The sequence below is a fragment of the Megascapheus bottae genome, chromosome X, assembly GCF_031878675.1.
Source record: "Megascapheus bottae isolate mThoBot1 chromosome X, mThoBot2.hap1, whole genome shotgun sequence".
Taxonomy (NCBI): domain Eukaryota; kingdom Metazoa; phylum Chordata; class Mammalia; order Rodentia; family Geomyidae; genus Megascapheus; species Megascapheus bottae.
This window is the reverse complement of record NC_143547.1, coordinates 41,055,727-41,075,142: the sequence shown is the minus strand read 5'-3', so window position 1 is coordinate 41,075,142 and position 19,416 is coordinate 41,055,727. Positions and strand designations below refer to the sequence as shown.

Below are 19,416 nucleotides of genomic sequence, written 5' to 3'. Positions count from 1 at the left end.
TGCCATTCCACATAGGGCTTGAGAAATGCTAGCAAATCAAGCATGCTGCTCTTTCCCACCTTCTTCCTCTTGTTAATCAGACAAGTGTAGACTCACTAACCTAAGTAGTCTCACCAAAGAAGACAGAAAAAAATTCTCAAGGATTATGAACTTGTAGGAAAAAAATAATATTCAAGGACATGAAAGGACCAGATGATGTTTTCTTTTTTTCCTCTTTTCCCTTTTAAAAATGCATGTGCCGGTCCTGGGGCTTGAACTTAGGGCATGGGTGCTATCCCTGAGTTTATTGCTCAAGCTTGCATTCTACCACTTGTGCCACAGGTACACATCTGGTTTTGGGGTAGTTAATTGGAAGCAAGAGTCATGGATTTTCCTACTCTGGCTGGCTTTGAACAGTGACCCTCAGATCTCAGCCTCTTAAGTAGTTAGGGTTACAAGTATGAGCCACTTGCACCCAGGTCCCCTTCTCTTTTGTTTCATTGTGTAGTCTAGGCTGTCCTAGAACTTGGAGTCCTCCTACCTCAACCTCTTGAGAGATGTAACTACAGGCATGTACTACTGTGCTACACCTCATTTCTGACTAAAAAATAAAACTGATAACCAGGGATAATGAAGAATATATAGAAGGTGAAATCACTGTCTTGTTATTTTATTTTATTTTTATTTTTTGGTTTGCTGGAGTTTGAGCTCCAAGCCTCACGTTTACTAGGCACGTATATTCTACTACTTGAATCATATCCCCGATCCAATTTGCTTTAGATTTTCTTATTTTTGGATGGAGCTTCAAAGTTTTGCAATCAATAGTCAACCTCAGACTACCTATGCCTCCAACATAGCTACGATTACAAGTATGTGCCACTGAACCCAGCCCAAACTATTTTTGTTAGTGATGAAATTTAAATATGTATTTGTTTTGTCTGGACCATGTTATAAAACACTGTATTGGAGGACTCGGCTACAATGGATGGGACTTTCTGTGATAACTAGAAAATGTGTTTCTCAGAGCCTTACTGATCTGATAAAGAGAGCTTGAAACTGAAAATAGAGGAGGAAAGGAGAAAAGTGACTGATAACATTAAAATTGATTGTTATGGATGATATAAGACAGCACAAAGGGCATGGAGGGGCATGAAGTCACAGAAAAATATACTTGGGAAAAGTCACAAACAGAACAGATTCAGCTCTATATTAATAGATACCATTGTATAGCAGAAGCCGATGGCTCCTATCTACTCAGAAGGCTGAGCTCTGAGGATTACAGTTTGAAACCAGCCCAGACAAGAAAGTATGTGAGACTCTCATCTCCAGTTAACCACCAATAAGCCAGTAGTTGTGGGTCAAGTGATAGAGCACTAGCCTTGAGTGGAAAAAGCTCAGGGACTGTGCCCAGGACCTGATTTCAAGTCCCAGGACTGGAACGAAAGAAAGAGTACATGCATTAAGTTGGAGTATAAGAAATTAGCAACACTCAGCAGTTATTGATCTGTGATATGATTCAGCTACATACGATTCAACCTACCAGTAGAAAAATGAACTTGAAGCTTTAACTCAAGGTAAAACATGCCAGCTAACAGGAGCCACTAAGAAGTGGAGGAATGCAACTTACAACTGGAATCTGGCATTAGAGGAAAGTGCAGTATCAGGATCACACATGTCATCTCAGCTATTTAGGGGGTAGAGGTCAGAAGGATTGTAGTTTGAGGCCAGCCTTGGCAACTAAAGTTTGTAAGACACTCATCTCAACAGAAAAAGTTGGGTATGATGGTGCTCGCTTGTCATTCCAACTATGGCAGAAAGTGTAAATCGGAGGATCACCATCCAGGGACATCTTGTTTCAGTGAAAAGCTTTTTTCAAAATTAGCCAGAAGAGTCAGGTGCTGGTGGCTGCACATTTGCAAACTTAGCTACTCAGGAGGCTGATAGCTGAGGATTGTGTTTGAAGTTAGCCTTGGGCAGGGAAGTCTGTGAGACTCTCATCTCCAATTAACCACCAAAAAGCCAGAAGTGGAGGCAAGGCTCAAGTAGTAGAGTGCTATCCTTCAGTGAAAAAGCTCTAGAACAGTACCCAGACCCTGAGTTCAAGCCCCAGGACTGGCATAAAACATGTAGTCAGAAGAAAAGACTGGACACAGGACTGAAGTGATAGAGCACCTTCCTACCAAGCGCAAAGCCAAGTTTAAACCTCAATGCTACAAAAAAAATCCACGTTGTACAGAGAGTTAACAATTACATGAGTCAGAGTCCATTTCTTTTTGGACAATTTCACCCCTTCCCTTCCTCTCTCTCTCCGTTTTTCCCTCCCACCCCACCCACAAGTTGTATAGTTCATGTTCCACAGTGTCTAGTGAGTACCACTGCTGCACTTGTTCACCTTTTGTCCCTCCATTCTGTGCTCCCCTGACCTCCTAACGAAACGGAAATGAACAGAGAGAACAAAAGGAAAAGAAAACAAAAACTTCACACAACTGACAGCCCACATTATTAAGAAGATCAGAAGTGGAGGTGTGACTCAAGTCCTAGAACTCCAACCTTGAGGGGGAAAAAATATCCAAGCAAGAACACATGGCCTTGAGGCCTAAGGGGAAAAAAAAGAATATAGCTTTTAGAATGACAGGTGGCATTGTGCCCTATGTGTTGAAATCCACAAAGGTGAGAATATTGTGCTGGTTCCAAAGCAAAAGGAAGAGAAGCCATCCAGCGAAGTTCATCACTTGCTATCACTCTATGAAAAGTCACAAATGCTTAATGAACTGCTGATGGATGTCTGTCAGCACAAAAATTGGCACAGGGCAGAATTCTGCAGCAACGAGGAACTTTGTTAAAAGTTGTTGTTAAGGTTCATTTGCCTAAAAGTATCATACTTGAAATCCCTTGCTATGTTACCTTACAGAAGGTAATCAACAAGAACTGTTGATAATACATCCTCTAAATATGAGCCATGATGTATATGGGATGGGTGAAGTGGAAGCTTGAAGAAGGACCATCTTCCCTCAGATAATATGACAGCACGAGACTAGAAGTGGCCTAGACTTCAAGCAAGGAATTCTGCAACAGTTCAGATACTCTTAAAAGAAACACAGAGGCAAAGAAAGAGCATGACTCAGTGCCAGGAGTTTGGCCTAGTGGTAGAGTGCTTGCCTAGCATGCACGAAGACCCAGGTTCGATTCCTTGGTACCACATACATAGAAAAAAGCCAGAAAATGATGCTGAGGCTGAAGTGGTAGAATTCTAGCCTTGAGAAAGTCCAAGGGGGCAAATTGAGGGGCATAGAGGAAAAAGAGGGGAAGGAAAGGGGAGGGGAAGAGAGGAGGAAAGATGGGAAGAGAGATGAGAAGAAAAGGAGGAGAGAAGGGAGAGGAAAAGGAAGGGATGGAGGGGAAGGAGGGAGGATAGGAGAAAAGGGAGAGGAGGGGAGATGACAGGTAAGAATAACAGGGGAGGGGAGAGAAGGGGCTAGGGAAAGCAGAGGAGAAGAGAGGAAGAGAGAGAAGAGAACAGACGGCAAGGAGAGGTGAATGGAGGGAAAGAAGAGAAGGGAAGGGAGGGAGGAGAAACAGGACAGAATGAAATGAGCAAAGGAAAGTTCTCATCTGTTTACAGTTTTAACGAATATGGTAGCATATGATCTACAAATTCAATGCAATCAAAATCCTAATGATGCTTTAGTCCTTTGAACTTGAGCTGAGCTAAGCGGGGAGGCCCAGATGCTCGAGAATAGTGGCTGGAGGCCGTATGGAAGAACCTCTCGACTTGACAGACTGGGCAGATGAAGTTGATGATGATAACAATGGGGCTGAGCTGGGAGTCGTGGGACAGCCATGCTGGGTAGAAGAGCCCAACTCCCGGGGGGAGGGGGTTTGAAAGTTGGCCTTCCTGCCAGAGGACCTATACAGAGCAGCAGAAACACGAGCTGGAAAGACATTTCCAGATGGATGGGTACCAGGATCATAGCACTTGGGCGGCCCTGGCCTCCAGATTGGGCCTGAGAGAGTGAGTCGTGCAGAAATGGTTCCAGAAGACCAGCAGTCAGTTCTTCACGTCTAGATATTGTCAATACAGCTTCTTCCTGGGAAAAAAGAGGCACTGCCAGACCCGGGGCCCCCCATGGGCCCTGAGGCGCCTCGCAGTCCCCCCTCCCCTGGTGCCCACGAGGATTTTGCCCCATTCAATGGTGCAGCCCTGTAGGCAGCAGAGCAACTACCTCTATGTTAGGCCCAGTGTCAAGCTCCCCTTGTTGCCTGCCTCATTCCAGGGCCACTCTGGGGGCCCCCTGTCCCTCCAGAATGTCCACAGCATTCCCACTATTCAGACATGAAGAAGTCAGATTGAATGCCCGGGTGTCAGCTTGCAGGTCCCTAAAGCAGCCCAGATCCTACCAACAGCATCGAGTGTGTGTGTGTGTGTGTGTGTGTGTGTGTGTGTGTGTGTGTGTGTGTGTGTGTGTGTGCATGTATTCTGGGGCTTGAACTTAGGCCCCGGGCACTGTCTCTAACTCACTTTTTTTTCAATCCATCCATTTGTTTTATTTACTGATAATGTCTGTGATATTAATTTTTATTTAAATTTGTTATTGCATTTTTTTTCTGCTTTTCCCTCCTGGTTTGGTTTAGGACTCATTTTTATATCCATGGCCAACTGCTGTTGTAAAGCTTACAAGAACACAACAAACAACACTGGAAACAAAAAAAAAATCCCAATGACTGGGCCAGGAGTTCGATCTAGTGGTAGAGTACTTGCCTAGCATGCACAAAATCTGGGTTCGACTCCTTACTACCATATACATAGAAAAAGCTGGAAGTGGTGCTGTGGCTCAAGTGGTAGAGCTCTAGCCTTGAGAAAGCCCAAAGACAGTGCCTAGACCCTTGAGAAAGCCCAAGGGTAATGTTCAGGCCCTGAGTTCTAGTCCCAGGACTGGAAAAAAAATCCCAATGAGAGGAAAAAAAATACTCTACAAATGACGATAGAACAACAAAAGACCTTGAATAGCCAAAGCAATTTTAGGCCAAAATCTGACTTTGCTACCTGGTATATTGTATATACATTTATTTGTTTATTTGAAATAGGAAAGGGAATGGGGTTAAACAAGATGATGGGGGTGGGAGAAGGGAAATGGAGACAAAAACATGAGAGGGTTATCAATGTGTGAGAACTAATGGACCTACTACCTGACCAATGTAACTGTAACCCCTCTGTACATTATCCCAACAATAAAAAATAAATAAATAAAAAAGATGGGATTGTGGCTTAATGTTAGAGTGCTTGCCTAACATTCATGAAACCCGAGTTCGATTCTTTTAGTACCACATGCACAGAAAAAGTCGGAAGTAGTGCTGTTGCTCAACTAGTAGAGCTTTTGCCTTGAGAAAACTCAAGGACAGTTCCCAGGCCCTGAGTTTAAGCCCCAGGACTGGGAAAACAAAAATAAAAAGTAAGTATGCATCTTCCCTAGTACCCAAGCATACCACTCCTGGGCATCTACCCTGAACATCATGAGTCAGGATATGATAAAGCTCAGAGAGACAACACTGCATATTTTCTCTCATATGAGGAAGCTAGATCTAAAATACATGATAAATTATATAGGATTATAGGTATACAGTGAGACCAAAGGAGAATACGTTTAGGAGAGGAAGAGAAAGGCAAAATACCTTTGTGTACCTAATCATACAAAATGATATTTATCAAAATGAACTCCTGGAAATGTAAGCAAGAAGTTTTTTTTCCTTCTGCTTTATTTTTGCCAGCCCTGGGGTTTGCCAGCCCTGAGTACTGCCTTTGGCTTTCTCGAGGCTAGAGGTCTACCACTTGAGCCACTGCACCACTCCAGCTTTTTCTGTGCATGTGGTACAAAGGAATCAAACTCAGGGCTTCATGCATGCTACGCAGGCATTCTACCACTAGGCCACTCTCCCGGCCTTCCTTAGCTCTTTTGTCTTATTCTTTTTCGTATTTGTCTTTGGGGAATAAGAGGGTGGGAATTAAAATGGAAGGACATAGGGTGAACACTGACGTTCAGTAGAAACGATGTTGAAAATGAACTAGATAACTTGTGGACTGGGACAGGAGAGGAAAAACTGGGAGAGAACAAAGGAAGGGGTAACATTGACCAAAATGAACTGTGCTCATTATCTGACATATAAAATAGTAACCCTTCTGTACTTCGCTTACATAATAATTTTTATAAAGTAAATTCAATTCAGTCAATTGTAAACAGCAAGAAGAAAAACACCAGATATAAAAATGTTATCTTGTACCCAGAGCTGGTTGATTACACTTGTAATCCTAGCTACTCAGGAGGCTAAATTCTGAGGATTATGGTTCAAAGCCAGTCTGGGCAGGGAAAGTTCACGAGACACTTATGTCCAATGAATCAGCAAAAAGCCAGTGTTAAAAGTTCTATCGTTGAACAAAACAATTTCCATGCCCTGAGTTCAAGCCCTAGGACAGACACATAAAAAAAATGCTGTCATTTTTGTCATGCTTACTAGACAGCCAAGAAAGGACACTCTAATCCTCTAACCTGCATTACTTTCGTCCTTTCCGTCATGGATACTGTCCTAGGCTGGAGACCCCTAGGAGTCAGCTGACAAGCGTGGAAAGACAATAGCAAGAGAGTGCCCAGGCGTGGAAACCCATTTTGAGCATATTGGTCCACCTGCATCATATAGATATATTGGGAGAAGCTACTCTAAACTAGTCTCTATGACCTTCAGGAATTGGTGAATAAGAGATACTAGAAACCTAGAGAAGGACATACTCTTAAGAAAAGTCTTTTCAGTTATTCTATTATAATAAGGATTAATTTTAGTGTTTTAAAAATTATTTTATTATTGAAGTGTTTTACAAAAGTGTTATTATTTCATAAGTCAGGTAATGAGTACATTTAGAAAAATAAAAATGAGTACATTAAAAAATTTGTCACTTGTGGGGCTTGAACTCGGCCTGAATGCTGTTCCTGAACCCCATTTTGCTCTTGAGCACTAGAGTCACAGTGCCACTTCCACTTTTTGAGTGGTTAATTGGAGATAAAAGTATCACAGGGGCTTTTCTGCCCGGGCTAGGTTTGAACCATGATCATTGAATCTCAGCCTCCTGAGTAGCTAGGATTACAGGTGTGAGCCACTGGCATCTAGCTATGGGTTCATTTCTTTTTGGGCAATGTTGTCCCTTCCTTTGCTTTCCCCCAGTTTCCTCTTCCCATAGCTGCCCACAAATAGCATAATTCACTTTGTACATAGTGTCTAGTAAGTACCATGTCTGCATTTGTTCAACCTTCCTCCATTTCTGTTCCCATTCACACCCTTCAAAAGCCAGAAAAAAACAAGCAAAATACAGAAACAAAAGCAACACCTATTTTCGTTTTATTTTTAAGTAATTGTACAAAGGAGTTGCCATTCAGCGAAGCAGAAGTATATGTACAATGAAATTTGATCAGTGTCACCCCTTTTATCATACTCCCCCATCCCTCCCAACCCCACTCCTCCCCTCCATTTTCTTAATTTTGCAGAATGTGCACTGATTTTCATAAGTATTTTCACCCCTTTTTATGTTTTTCTTTTCACACTGAATCTGGCTGTTGCCCATACTGATCTCAAACTCCTGGATTCTAGCAATCTTCCTCTCTTTGCCTTCTGAAGAGTTGGGACTACAAGTGTGTACTACAGTGTCTACCCTCTGGTAAATTTAATTTGATCTTGAAAAAAAAGTAGCAACATCAATGAAAAAACTGGCTTGGAAATTTTCAGTAATTCTTTGAACAATATTTATTGTTCAGAGTACCAGAGTCTAGGAATATAGGATGGAGAAAGCACACTGTGTAGCCTTCTGATGCTTAAAGATTATTAGAGGAAACAGACACGAATCAACTTATTCCACAGACAAATGCATATTCACAAACTGAAGAATCAAATGAAACGCTGAGTGAGCCCAGAAAGAGAGAACTGGACCTAGTCAAGGAAAGAAGGTTGCTCTGTGGAACTGACAGGTGAGGCAACTTCTCAAAGATAAGAGGAGGGAAGCTCAGATGAAGACAGAGGAAAGTAAGCAGTAGTTCCAAAAAGGCCACAAATTGAGGTGCCCGTTTAAATGCTGGATTGGACTCTAGGATTGTCTCCTTCATTGGGGCTGGGGTTAGCATCATACTGGGGTTGGAGCTCAGCTGGCTTGCTCTCTGGACTGGAGCTTAGGGCTCTGTAGATGACTTGGACAAAGTGTCTCTCAGGCTCAGCCAAAGGCATTAGGCCTCTTGGTCGGGATGGTAGGGTTAGGACTGAGGAGACAGGCTGCATGCCCAGGAGACTGGGCATATGGACAGAATGGACAAATAAGCAAATATTTGATTAATGATGGTTAGGTTTCTCAATGCTGAGAAAAACAAAAGAGAGAGGACAAAAATAAATACAGTAGGATTAGATTGAAAATGGAGCTGGGAGTCATAGACCTGTTATCCCAGCACTTAGGAGGCTAAAGCAAGAGAATCCAGAGTTCAATGACAGTCTGGGCTACACAGCAAGACTCTGTCTCTAAACTAAAAATCAAATCAAATCAAATGACTGCAGGCATCCATACATACAAGGAGATCAAAAGAGAATATTCGTAGGGGAGGAGCACAAAGATGAAATGTCTCTGTGCATCTGATCTTATAAAATAATGCTGATCAAAATGAATTCCAAGAAATGGAAACAAGAGTTTGGTTTTTTAATCACTTGTTTTCTTTTCCTTTTGTCTTGTTTGTTTATCTGTCTTTGGGAGAGTAAGGGGGGCACAGAAATGGAGGGACAAAGGGTGAATAAATGCAGCAGTGCTATTCACTAGATTCTATGGAAAATGAAATATACAACTTGGGGGTAGGGGCAGAAGGGAAAAACAGGGAGAAAGCAAAGTAAGGGTGTGAAAAAATGTACTCATTACCTGACTTCTATAACCCCTCTGTATATCACCCTTATAATAACAATAAAAATTACCAAAAATGATAACAAGAACAAAAGAGAAGGAACCTTTTTCAGAGAAGGAAACTTTTTTATGTTGTTGCTATAGTTAGTTCGGCTTGAACTCTAGGCTTGGGCACTGTTCCTGAACTTTTTTGCTCAAGGCTAGTGCTCTATTATTTTCAGCCACAACTCCACTTCCTGATTTTTAGTGGTTAATTGGAGATAATAGTCTTACAGGGGACTTTCTGCCTGGGCTGGCTTCATACCACGATCTTCAGATCTCACTTTCTTGAGTAGCTAAGTAGGCTTATAGGCGTGAAACACCAGCACCCAGTGCGAGATGGAAGGTTTTTTTAATTTTTTTGAACTTCTTTTTCCCCCCTGGGCTGACCTCAAACCATAATCCTGCTGATATAACTCCAAAATAACTAGAATTACAAGTATAAGATGGCAATGCCCAGCTCAAATACTTTTTTTTGTCAATCATGGGACTTGAACTCTGGGCCTAGGTGCAGTCCCTGAGCATTTCAGCTCAAGGATACCACCCTACCCCATAAGCCACAATGTCACTTCCAGTTTTCTGGTGATTAATTGGACATGAGTTTCACGGACTTTTTACTGCCCCGGCTACCTTTGAACCATAATCCTGAGATCTCAGTCTCCTGAGTGGCTAGGATTATAGGCGTGAGTCATCAGGCCAGCAAAATAGTTTTTAAAAATTTAAATGTTCTAGAAAAAAATAAATGAGAACAAAAAACAAAAAAGTAAAATAAAATGGAGTATCATTATGATCTCAAAATGTGTATATGGATAAGTCTGTTTGATTATACATATACACACATTTATTTCCTAGCTCTATTGAGAGAATCTAGAAACAACAGTACCGCAATAACAATAATACACTTGGGATCCAGATCTCTGGCACTAACTACCATCTTCATTGAAAGGAGCCAGGGCTCCGTGGAGAAATGACTGACTCCAAGGTCGGGATAGGAAAAGCACAAGGTGATCCTGTAGCATTTCACTATGCTAAAAAGAAAGCAAATGCTTAAAGATGATGGGGACATGGCAGCAGGGCACAGAAGCCAGCTCTGAGCAGCAAAATTATGAATTATAATAGCGAATACTTTTTTTGTGCTGATACTGGAGCTTGCGCTCACGGCCTCATGCTCTCAGTTGGCTTTTTTGGTCCAGGCTAGTAGAACACTATAGCTTCATTTCCAGCATTTTTGCTGGTTAATTTGAGATCCAAATTTCAAACTTTCCTTCCTATGTTGGCTTTGAACCATAATTGTTAGATCTCAGCCTCCTAAGTAGCTAGGATTACAGGTATTAGCCACCAGCACCCAGGCGATAATGGTGAATTCTCATGCACTGAATAAAATATTGAATTCCCTTAGTGAGCACTAAAATGTAGTGTAAAAGCATGAAAAAAAGAAACAAGTAAATAAATAGATGTGGGCTGGGGATGTAGGTTAGTGGTAGAAAGAATGTGCAAGCCTTGGATATGATTCCCAGCACTACAAAATAAGCATAATAGTCATAATAATAGTGAAGAAAAAGTTTTACCTTGCCAAAGCCAACTAATATACCAGGAGGGAATAACGGAAACAGAAAAAAATCACATTAGGCAGCCATCACAGTAAAAATGGATTCAGGTCAGAGTTATCAACCAGTGCTCAAAAGAGCGTGTGAAAGTTTAATGAGGAACAGGATATTTACTTAGTTTCAAAGTAACTCCCACCAAGTATTTTATAATTACTTACTAATTACCAAGGACAAAATATTTATCAATTAACTTCACACCAGAGAAACCTGTCAGATAGTATCTTCACTTGCAGCAGTAACAGGGCAAATGCTGGAGCCCTGCGGGCTGGGGGGCTGGGATTCTCTCTGTGCCAGCTCAAAGCAGAGTGGAGATCTAATCGGTAGGACAACGGATCCACTAATCTGAGGTACCTGCTACAGTGCAATTAGCTCATACTTTTCTAGAATCTCAAGGTTGTTTGCAGGAGATAAAAGTCACAGGGAAATAGAGTTCAGCTCATGACCCGGAATTTAGGGAGGAATCTCAGGATCAGCAGCTTCCATGGTAAAATTGTATACAGGTTGCTGATTTCCTCTTTTTTGTGTGCTGATAGTGGAGTTTGAAGTCAGGTTATCTGTAGATGCCATCCCCTAACTTCCTTGTTCAAGGCTGGTGTTCTAACACTTGAACCACAGCTCTACTTCTAGCTTTTTGGTAGTTTACTGGAATAAGAATCTCACAAACTTTTCTGCCTGAGCTGGCTGTGAACCATGATCCTCAGATATTAGCCTCTTGAGTAGATAGAACTATAAGTATGAGACACAGGTGACTAGCTTCTTTCCTTTTCTGTGACAGAATATTACCATGTAGATGAAATGGACTCCAAGAATACACACTAAGCTGGGCGCCGGTGGCTCATGCCTGTAATCCCAGCTACTCAGGATGACTGAGATCTGAGTATTCCCGTTCAAAGACTGGGAACGAAAGACTATGAGACTTATCTCCAATTAACCAGCAGAAAACCAGAATTGGTGCTGTTACTCAAGTGGTAGAGCGATAGCCTTGAGCTGAAGAGCTCAGGGACAGCACCTAAACCCAGAATTCAAGCCCCATGACTGACAAAAAAAAGAGAGAGAAAGATTTCATGAACCAGGAATAGTGGATCTCATGACCATGGCCACTAAGGCCCTCCTGGTTAAGCTGAAGCTTATGGTTCTCTCATGTTTCTCTAACTTATGTTTCAGCATTGGGGATTTCAGCATTCTGAAAATCAAATACATCCTGTGTGTTGAACTTCTGTTCCCATGGTGCCATGAAGCACCTTACTTCAGCATGTAGGTAGTTCAGTAGCAGTGTGCAAAATTCACTTGTCCCGTAGATAGGGAGTCGGACACTGAGGTAAAAATCAAAATGCTTTTATTTGAGAAAATTCCACTCAGCAACATGAAAGCAGGATGTAGGAAAACAGAAGCACAAAGTCAAAGGAACATTTGGGAGTACACAACAAAACAAAACAAAAAGGAAGTATTCGGTAGCTCGGGATGATGCACACTGACACTGCAGTGAGCCTGCCTGCTGGAGGAACAGGATCCCATTTCTCTCATGTTTTACAACACAGGGGATGTTTTCTTTTTATTTATAAGTTCCAGGATCTCACAATGCAGAGCATTCATCTGGGAAAGGAAATAGTGAATAGAATTTTTAATAAGAGGAAACCAAAATGGGAGGCTTCTCAGACCCAAGATAATGGCCCAAATGTCTGGCTCTTTAAGATTTTAGGAACCAGTTGAGCCCTCTCTTGAAAAGGGGAGTTCCAGCAAGGCGTCAGGGCTCACGCCTGTAATCCTAGCTACTCAGGAGGCTGAGATCTGAGGATCTCAGTTTAAAACTAGTCAAGGTAGGAAAGTCTATGAGACTCCATTTTCACCAAAAAGTGGAGCTGTGGCTCAAGTGGGAGAATAAAAGAGCTAGTGGTAGAACACTAGCCCAAGCACACTGGCGGGTCACGTCTGTAATACTAGCTTCTTAGGAGGCTGAGATCTGAGGATAGCTCAAAGTCAGCCAGGGCAGGAAAGTCCATAAGGCTCTTACTTCTAACTATCAGAAAACTGGAAATGTAGCTGTGGCTCAAAGTGATTAGGCAAAGAAGCTCAGGGACAGTGCCTAGACCCTGAGTTCAAGCTCTACAACTGACACAACTGACAAAATAAGAGAGCTCAAGGACAATGTCCAAGCCCCAAGTTCAAGCCTCAGGAGCAACACACACACACACACACACACACACATCAAAAGAAAAAAGAGATTCCAGGTACTAAGACTTTTACACTTGGTACAGGCAGCTCTTGCAAGTGAGACTTTACTTAAACCAGGACAGATTCTTTCCTTTTATTTGCTAACAAGGATCTTCCCCTACCAAGGCTCTCCTGGTTAGCTAATGATCCCATGGCCTACAACTGAGACTAGATCATGGAGAAAGGGCCTATTTAAGCCACTGATTTTGGAGCACAGGCCAGCCCCATCCCCCAACCCCCTGCCCTAACCCACACTGGTATTGACAGTGATGCATCTTTGCAGAGCTCATTCTTGGCAGGCCTCTTAATCAGATCCCATTTGCTAGCCCAAGTTTTCCCCTGGTTTCCACTCTAAGAAATTACAGTGTGCAATCCCCTGCCTCTTGAAGAAGGATATGGACAGACAGAGGAACAAGATGACAATCTTTGTCTATCTGAAGAAAGTGGGGCAACTCCTTATGAAAGAACCAAGTGCTCCCCCCACCCCCCCCCACCCCCCCGCCTCAGCTCACCTGAGTCTCATAGCGTGGCTTGAGAGAGTGAAGTTGATTCAGAAAACACAATGCCAGGTCACACCATTTTTCAGCAGGTATTAATTTGTTCTGGGTATACATAAATATTCCAATATTCCAAGATTTGGTCATCAGCCAAACAATTTCCATTTCTGGGTAGCCTTCCTGAAATCCAAGAAGAGGGAGCATTTTACACTTTTCACTAACTCACTGTGAAGCACTATTTGTGCCATGTCTTATTAATGGGAATCCACTTTGCTTCTGCTACCACTAAGGAAGGCTGGATTGAGAGACAGTGGGAGGGCAGGTGGAAGGTTTAATGGCTATAGATGGTTCTATAGCAAGGTCTCCTGAAGTAATGTAGAAATGGTAAGACAATGGGGCCCTCTTCTACTGAAAGAAAAGAGTATGGGAGAAAAGAGACTGGAAAGAGAATGGGGCTTCCCTTAATACTGTCCACATACAGTTACCTCCCCAACATCTTCCTCTATGTTTCACAGGAGGTCAAGAAGCAGCTTTATTGAATCTTAATTTCCTTGACCAAAATCTATTTCTATTCCTGGAATGGAAAGCATATTACTTTTTTGGTGCTGACAGTATCTAGCAAGCTAGAAACAAAGGGCATTTTTCTAAGACGGTCCCTTAGCCTTATCAGTGGCCTTTGACATGACAGATGACAAGATTATATTAGGTACTTCTGAGTACTTGGCAATAGTGGAAAGGATTGGTGAAATTAACTACTTCCTGTTTCTTGGAGATGAAGCTTGCAGTGAGCATTCACATTGAAGCCCTTTGTCTACATGATAGGCTCTGGATCCCTGGATGAGGATATGTGATAGAAGACTTGGAAGTGTCTTTCTAAGGGTCAAGGCTGTTTTCTTGGCTGTCATTCATTTAGCTCCATATAAAAGTACTATGCAGCCAGGCGCCAGTGGTTCACACCTGTAATCCTAGCTACTCCGGAGGCTGAGATCTGAGGATCGCGATTCAAAGCCAGCCTGGGAACAAAAGCCCATGAGATTCTTATCTCAAATTAAACACCAGAAAACCAGATGTGGCACTGTGGCTGAAAGTGGTAGAGTGCTAGCCTTGAGCTGAACTGCTTAGGGAGAGTGCTCAGGTCCTGAGTTCAAGCCCTAGGACTGACCAAAACAAAAGCATAAATACTATGCTAATAAGGGCACTAAGAGAGATGAGATAAAGTTCTGTGCTCCAGAGGATACACACACACACACACACACACACACACACACACACAGAATTTTCTGGATAAATGTTGAGTGAGCAAACAGTTCCATCTCCAGTCACCTGTGAGCTCCTCAGTGAGGTTTCCCCTAACTCTGCATAATTTCTTACTCAACCCTCTTTGTTCCTCTGACACTTTGTTCATGGCATCATAACAGCACTTTCGTGTGTGTGTGTGTGTGTGTGTGTGTGTGCGTGTGTGTGTGTGTGCGCATGTGCGCGCGAGTGCGAATGCATTGCATGAAGATCCTGGGTCTTGAACTCAGGGCCTGGAGTTGTCTGTGATCTTTTGTGCTCAAGGCTAGCATTCTATCACTGAAGCCACAGCTCAGTTTCTGCCTTTTTGCTGGTTAATTGGAGATAAGAAACTCATGGACTCTCTTGCTCTGGCTTTAAGGAATCCTGATTCTCAGATCTCAGCCTCCTGAGTAGCTATGATTACTAGCATGAGGTACTGGTGCCAAGCTATAACAGCATTTCTGATACAGTGTTGTCTGTCCCTCCACTATGCTGGGAGTTTCCTGAAGGCAAAATGTCATTGACCTGTATGTATTCACAGCCTGGCACAGATGATGCATGTTGTGATCTTAGCAAAGTGCACTGAAAACCGACTGAACAAGCAAATATGACCTTAGGATAGACCTATAGGGATTCTATGAAATGTCTACACAGACAAGATTCATAGGGACACAACATTGACTGGTGCTGGGGAAGAGAGGAAGGAGAAATGGGGAGCAACTGTTTAATGGCTACAGGATTTCTTTTTAGAGTGATGAAAATGTTCTAGAATTATAAAACATGAACATAGTATACTTCAATTGGCATATTTTAGGCTAAGGGATGAAATAAGCATCAATGAAAATAAAGATATAGATACATAGCAAAGAGGGAGGAGGTTCCTTCTGTATGGGGAGAATGAAATAAAGACATGGATTGTACTTGAGATTGAATGCTTTTCAGGGAAACTGTGAGTGGTTTGGCCTACACAGAGAATTTATTTAAAGTGCTTTGTATTACAAACACAGTGGCCTGTTGCCCATGGGAGGCAATGCAACATTCGGAGTGAGATTTTTACAGAGTTATGTTTTATTTTTTTCCCATTATGTAGCTCAGGTTGATTACATAAATCCCTATCCTGCCTCAGCCTTTCAAATGCTGCAAATACAGCTGTGAACCACTGAACCTGGCTGACTGAGGCTCCTATTTGCAGTACGTTTTATCTATCCTAAGCATCTTTGTATATATAATGATTATGTACATCGCATAAGGAACTGCCTATGTTGTTTTTGTCCCAGTCCGGGGGTTCAAACATAGGGCCTCGGTACTGTCCCTGAACTCTTTTACTCAAGGCTAGCATTCAACCACTTTGAGCCACACTGCCACTTCCAGTTCTCTGGTAGTGAATGGGAGGGAGATCAGTCTCCCAGAATTTTCTGCCTGGACTGGCTTCCATCTACAATCCTCAAATGCTAGCCTCCTGAGTAGCTGGGATTACAGGTGTGGGCTACTGGCATCCAGCAACATCTAGGGGTTTTAGAAAGTTACTCATTTTACTAAGAATTGGGAAAATCTCAAAGTTAATGGAAAAAAAAAGCAATCACTTGATGCCAATGTTGAGATGAAAAAAATGTGTGCAGACATCTCACAAAAATTTTCCTGTGACTTTTAAAATAGAGGTGAAATACATACAATTTATCCTCTTAAACATTTTAAGTGTTACAGTTCACATTCATACTCATCTATTATAACCAATGCTATCCGCTGACCCACAGAAGTAGCTTCATCTTGCAGAACTCCTAGCCTATTGAATAACTCCATCCCAGTGCCTAGCAACCACCACTCTATTCTCCATCTCTAGGAATCTGCCTACTCTTCGTATTTCACCTAAGTGAAGTCATACGATATTTGTCCTTTTTATGACACATAATAACTTGATGACTGTCCAGAGAATTATGCTGACTGGAAAAAAAGCTAGGCTGTGAGCATTTTCATGAACTGGACTGTTCCAAATCTCAGTATATACTGTATGATTCCATTTAGATATCATTCTTGATAACACTATAGAAATTGGCAATACATTAGTGGTTGCCGGGGTTTAAGGAACTGCTGGTTGAAAGTGTGAGAGAACTCTGGGCTATGAAGGGGCAGCATAAGGAATCCTGGGAAAATTTCTGTCTTGCCAGCATCTTGGAGAGATATTGTGCTGTTACTTTCTAAGATGCTTGCATTGGAGAAAGCTGAGTAAGGAGTATATAAGATATTGCTTGTTATTTCTTACAGATGCAAGTAAATGTAAAATCATTTCAAAGTATTTTTTGCCAGTCCTGAGCTTGAACTCAGGGACTGGGTAGTGTCTCTGAGCTTTTTTTGTTTGTTTGTTTGCTTAAGGCTAGTGTTCTACCACTTGAGCCACAATACCACTTTCAGCTTTTTCTGTTTATTTGGTCTGAGGAATCAAACCCAGGGCTTCATGCATGCCAGGCAAGCACTCTACCACTAAGTCACATTCCCAGCCCCCCCAATAAAACATTTTGTGCGCCAGTCCTGGTACTTGAACTTAGAGCTTGGGTGCCGTCCCTAAGTTTTTCCACTCAAGGCTAGCTTCTACCATTTGAGCCACAGCTCCACTTTCAGCTTTTTTTTTTAATGTTTGTTTGTTTGTTTTGTCAGTCACGGGGCTTGAACTCTGGGCCTAGGCGCTATCCCTGAGCTCTTCAGCTCAAGGCTACCCCTTGAGCCATGATTTTCTTTTTTTTATTATTAGTGTCGTCTTTACACTTTTAGATTTGTGGTGGTTAATTGGAGATTGGAGTCTCTTGGACTTTCCTGCTTGAGCAGAGTTCAAACTGCAAACCTTAGAACTCAGTGTCCTAAAGAGCCTAGGAGTACAGGTTGTAAGCTACCAGTGCCTGGCCTCAAGATAAAGTCATTATTAAGAAACAAACTGGTGGGGGCCCGCAGTTTGACCCAGTGGTAGAATGCTTGCCTAGCGTGCACAAAGACCTGGATTCAATTCCTCAGTACTGCATACAGACAAAAGCTGGAAGTGGTGCTGTGGCTGAAGTGGTAGAGCGCTAGCCTTGAGGAAAGCCCAAGGACAGTGCTCAGGCCCTGAGATTAAGGCCAGGACTGGGAAAAAAAAACCTAAAAACAAAACAGCCGGGCGTGGTGGCTCATGCCTGTAATCCTAGCTACTCAGGAGGCTGAGATCTGAGAACCAAGCCTCAAAGCCAGGGCACAAAAGGACCTGAGACTCTTATCTCCAATTAACCTCTAGAAAATGGGAAGTAGGGCTTGGTTCAAGGGTAGGGTGGTAGCCTTGCGCTGAAGAGCTCAGGGACAGCTCCCAGGCCAAGTTCAAGCCCCAGGACCCACCAAAAAAAACCCTGAAATGATGTAAACTGAAATAAAATTCAAGAAATGGAAACAATTGTGGTTTTTAATTGTACTGTTTGCAGCCCCTGTTTTGTTTATTCCATTTTGTCACTGTTTTTGATAGTCTTGAATATAAGTTTACCTGATTTGGGGAGGGGAAGCACAGAAGTGGTGGTGGGACAATGGGTGAACCAATTCAGCAGTGAAACCCACTAGACACTATGTTGCAAATAAATCATACAGCTTGTGGGAAGTAGGATGGGATGGGAAAAAAAAAGGAGAAAATGAGGGAAGTTTTGACACTGTTCAAATGCACTCATTACCTGACTTATATAACTGTAACCCCTCTGTACATCACCTTTACAAAAAAATTTAAATAAAAGCCACACGCGGTGGCTCACGACAGTAAACCTAGCTAGTCAGGAGTCTGAGATCAGAGGATCTCGGTTCAAAACCAGCCTGGGTATGAAAAACCATAGGACTCTTATCTCCTATTAACTGCCAGAAAACCAGAAGTGGCGCTGTGGCTCAAGTGGTGAAGGGATAGCTTCAAGCTAAAGAGCTTAGGGACAATATCAGGCCCAGAGTTCAAGTCCCATGACTGACTAAATAAATAAATAAATAAATAAATCGGAACAATATTAACAATGTAATAAAATGTAATATTCACTTATAGTCCTGAGAGTGAGAATCTAGAATATAAACTGGCTATGAATACATACACAGGCTTGCTATGTTAGCATATGTTATGTCATGTCTTGTCAACTTTCATCGACTGGACTGAAATTTACTAGTGAGAACTGTTAAAGATTCACGTTCTATAGGAAAGAACCCTGTAATTAAGGACAACAGACTAAATATTTAGGTCCCTCTCCATTCATATGTCAAAATCCTGACCTTTAAGTTAATGATATTAGAAGGTTGGGCTATTAGGAAGTGATTAAATAATGAAGGCATAAACCACATTAATAGAAGTGCCTTTATAAAGAAGATCCCAGAGAAATTCTTTAAAGCCATTTGCCAACTGAGGTTAGAGACAGAAGAGGGCCCTACTACGAGCCCTCATCAGAGAATGAATCAGGGCTTTGATCTCGGGTTCCCCAGCATCTCAACCAGGAGAAGGAAATCTATATTACTTCAAAGGTACCCTGACAAGGGGCTTCAATGTGTGAGAAGCAGTGCACCTACTACCTGACAAATGTAAGTGTAACCCCTATACATTATCATCCCAACAATAAAATAAAATAAAATTTAAAAATCAAAGTACCCTGTCTGTGGTATTTTTTTTCCAGTTCTGGGGCTTGAATTCAGGGCCTGTGCACTCTCTTTGGGATTTCTCAATGCTAGAGCTCAACCACTTGAGTCACAGCACCGCTTCCAGCTTTTTCTACCTGTGCAGTTCTGAAGAATCGAACCTGGGTCTTGGGGCATGCTAGCTACTGTACCACTAGGCCAAACTCCCAGCTCAGAATTTTTGTTATAACACTTCAAACTGACTAAAAACATGAGATGAGGAAACCTGGCTTCTAGTTCT

At 42.2% G+C, this 19,416-nt stretch overlaps 1 protein-coding gene across 1 annotated transcript in view; it reads right to left on the bottom strand.

The window, feature by feature from the left end:
• Positions 1–11,692: 11,692 nt before the first annotated feature.
• The window catches only part of Tex11 (testis expressed 11), a 243,360-nt gene continuing 235,636 nt past the window's right edge, over positions 11,693–19,416 (bottom strand). Inside the window, exons 28-30 of the mRNA XM_090327103.1 lie at positions 13,263–13,427; positions 12,071–12,132; positions 11,693–11,852 (exon numbers count right to left, since the gene is read on the bottom strand). Of these exons, the coding sequence (XP_090183229.1) occupies positions 11,693–11,852; positions 12,071–12,132; positions 13,263–13,427 (387 nt within the window). The remainder of the gene's footprint in view (positions 11,853–12,070; positions 12,133–13,262; positions 13,428–19,416) is intronic.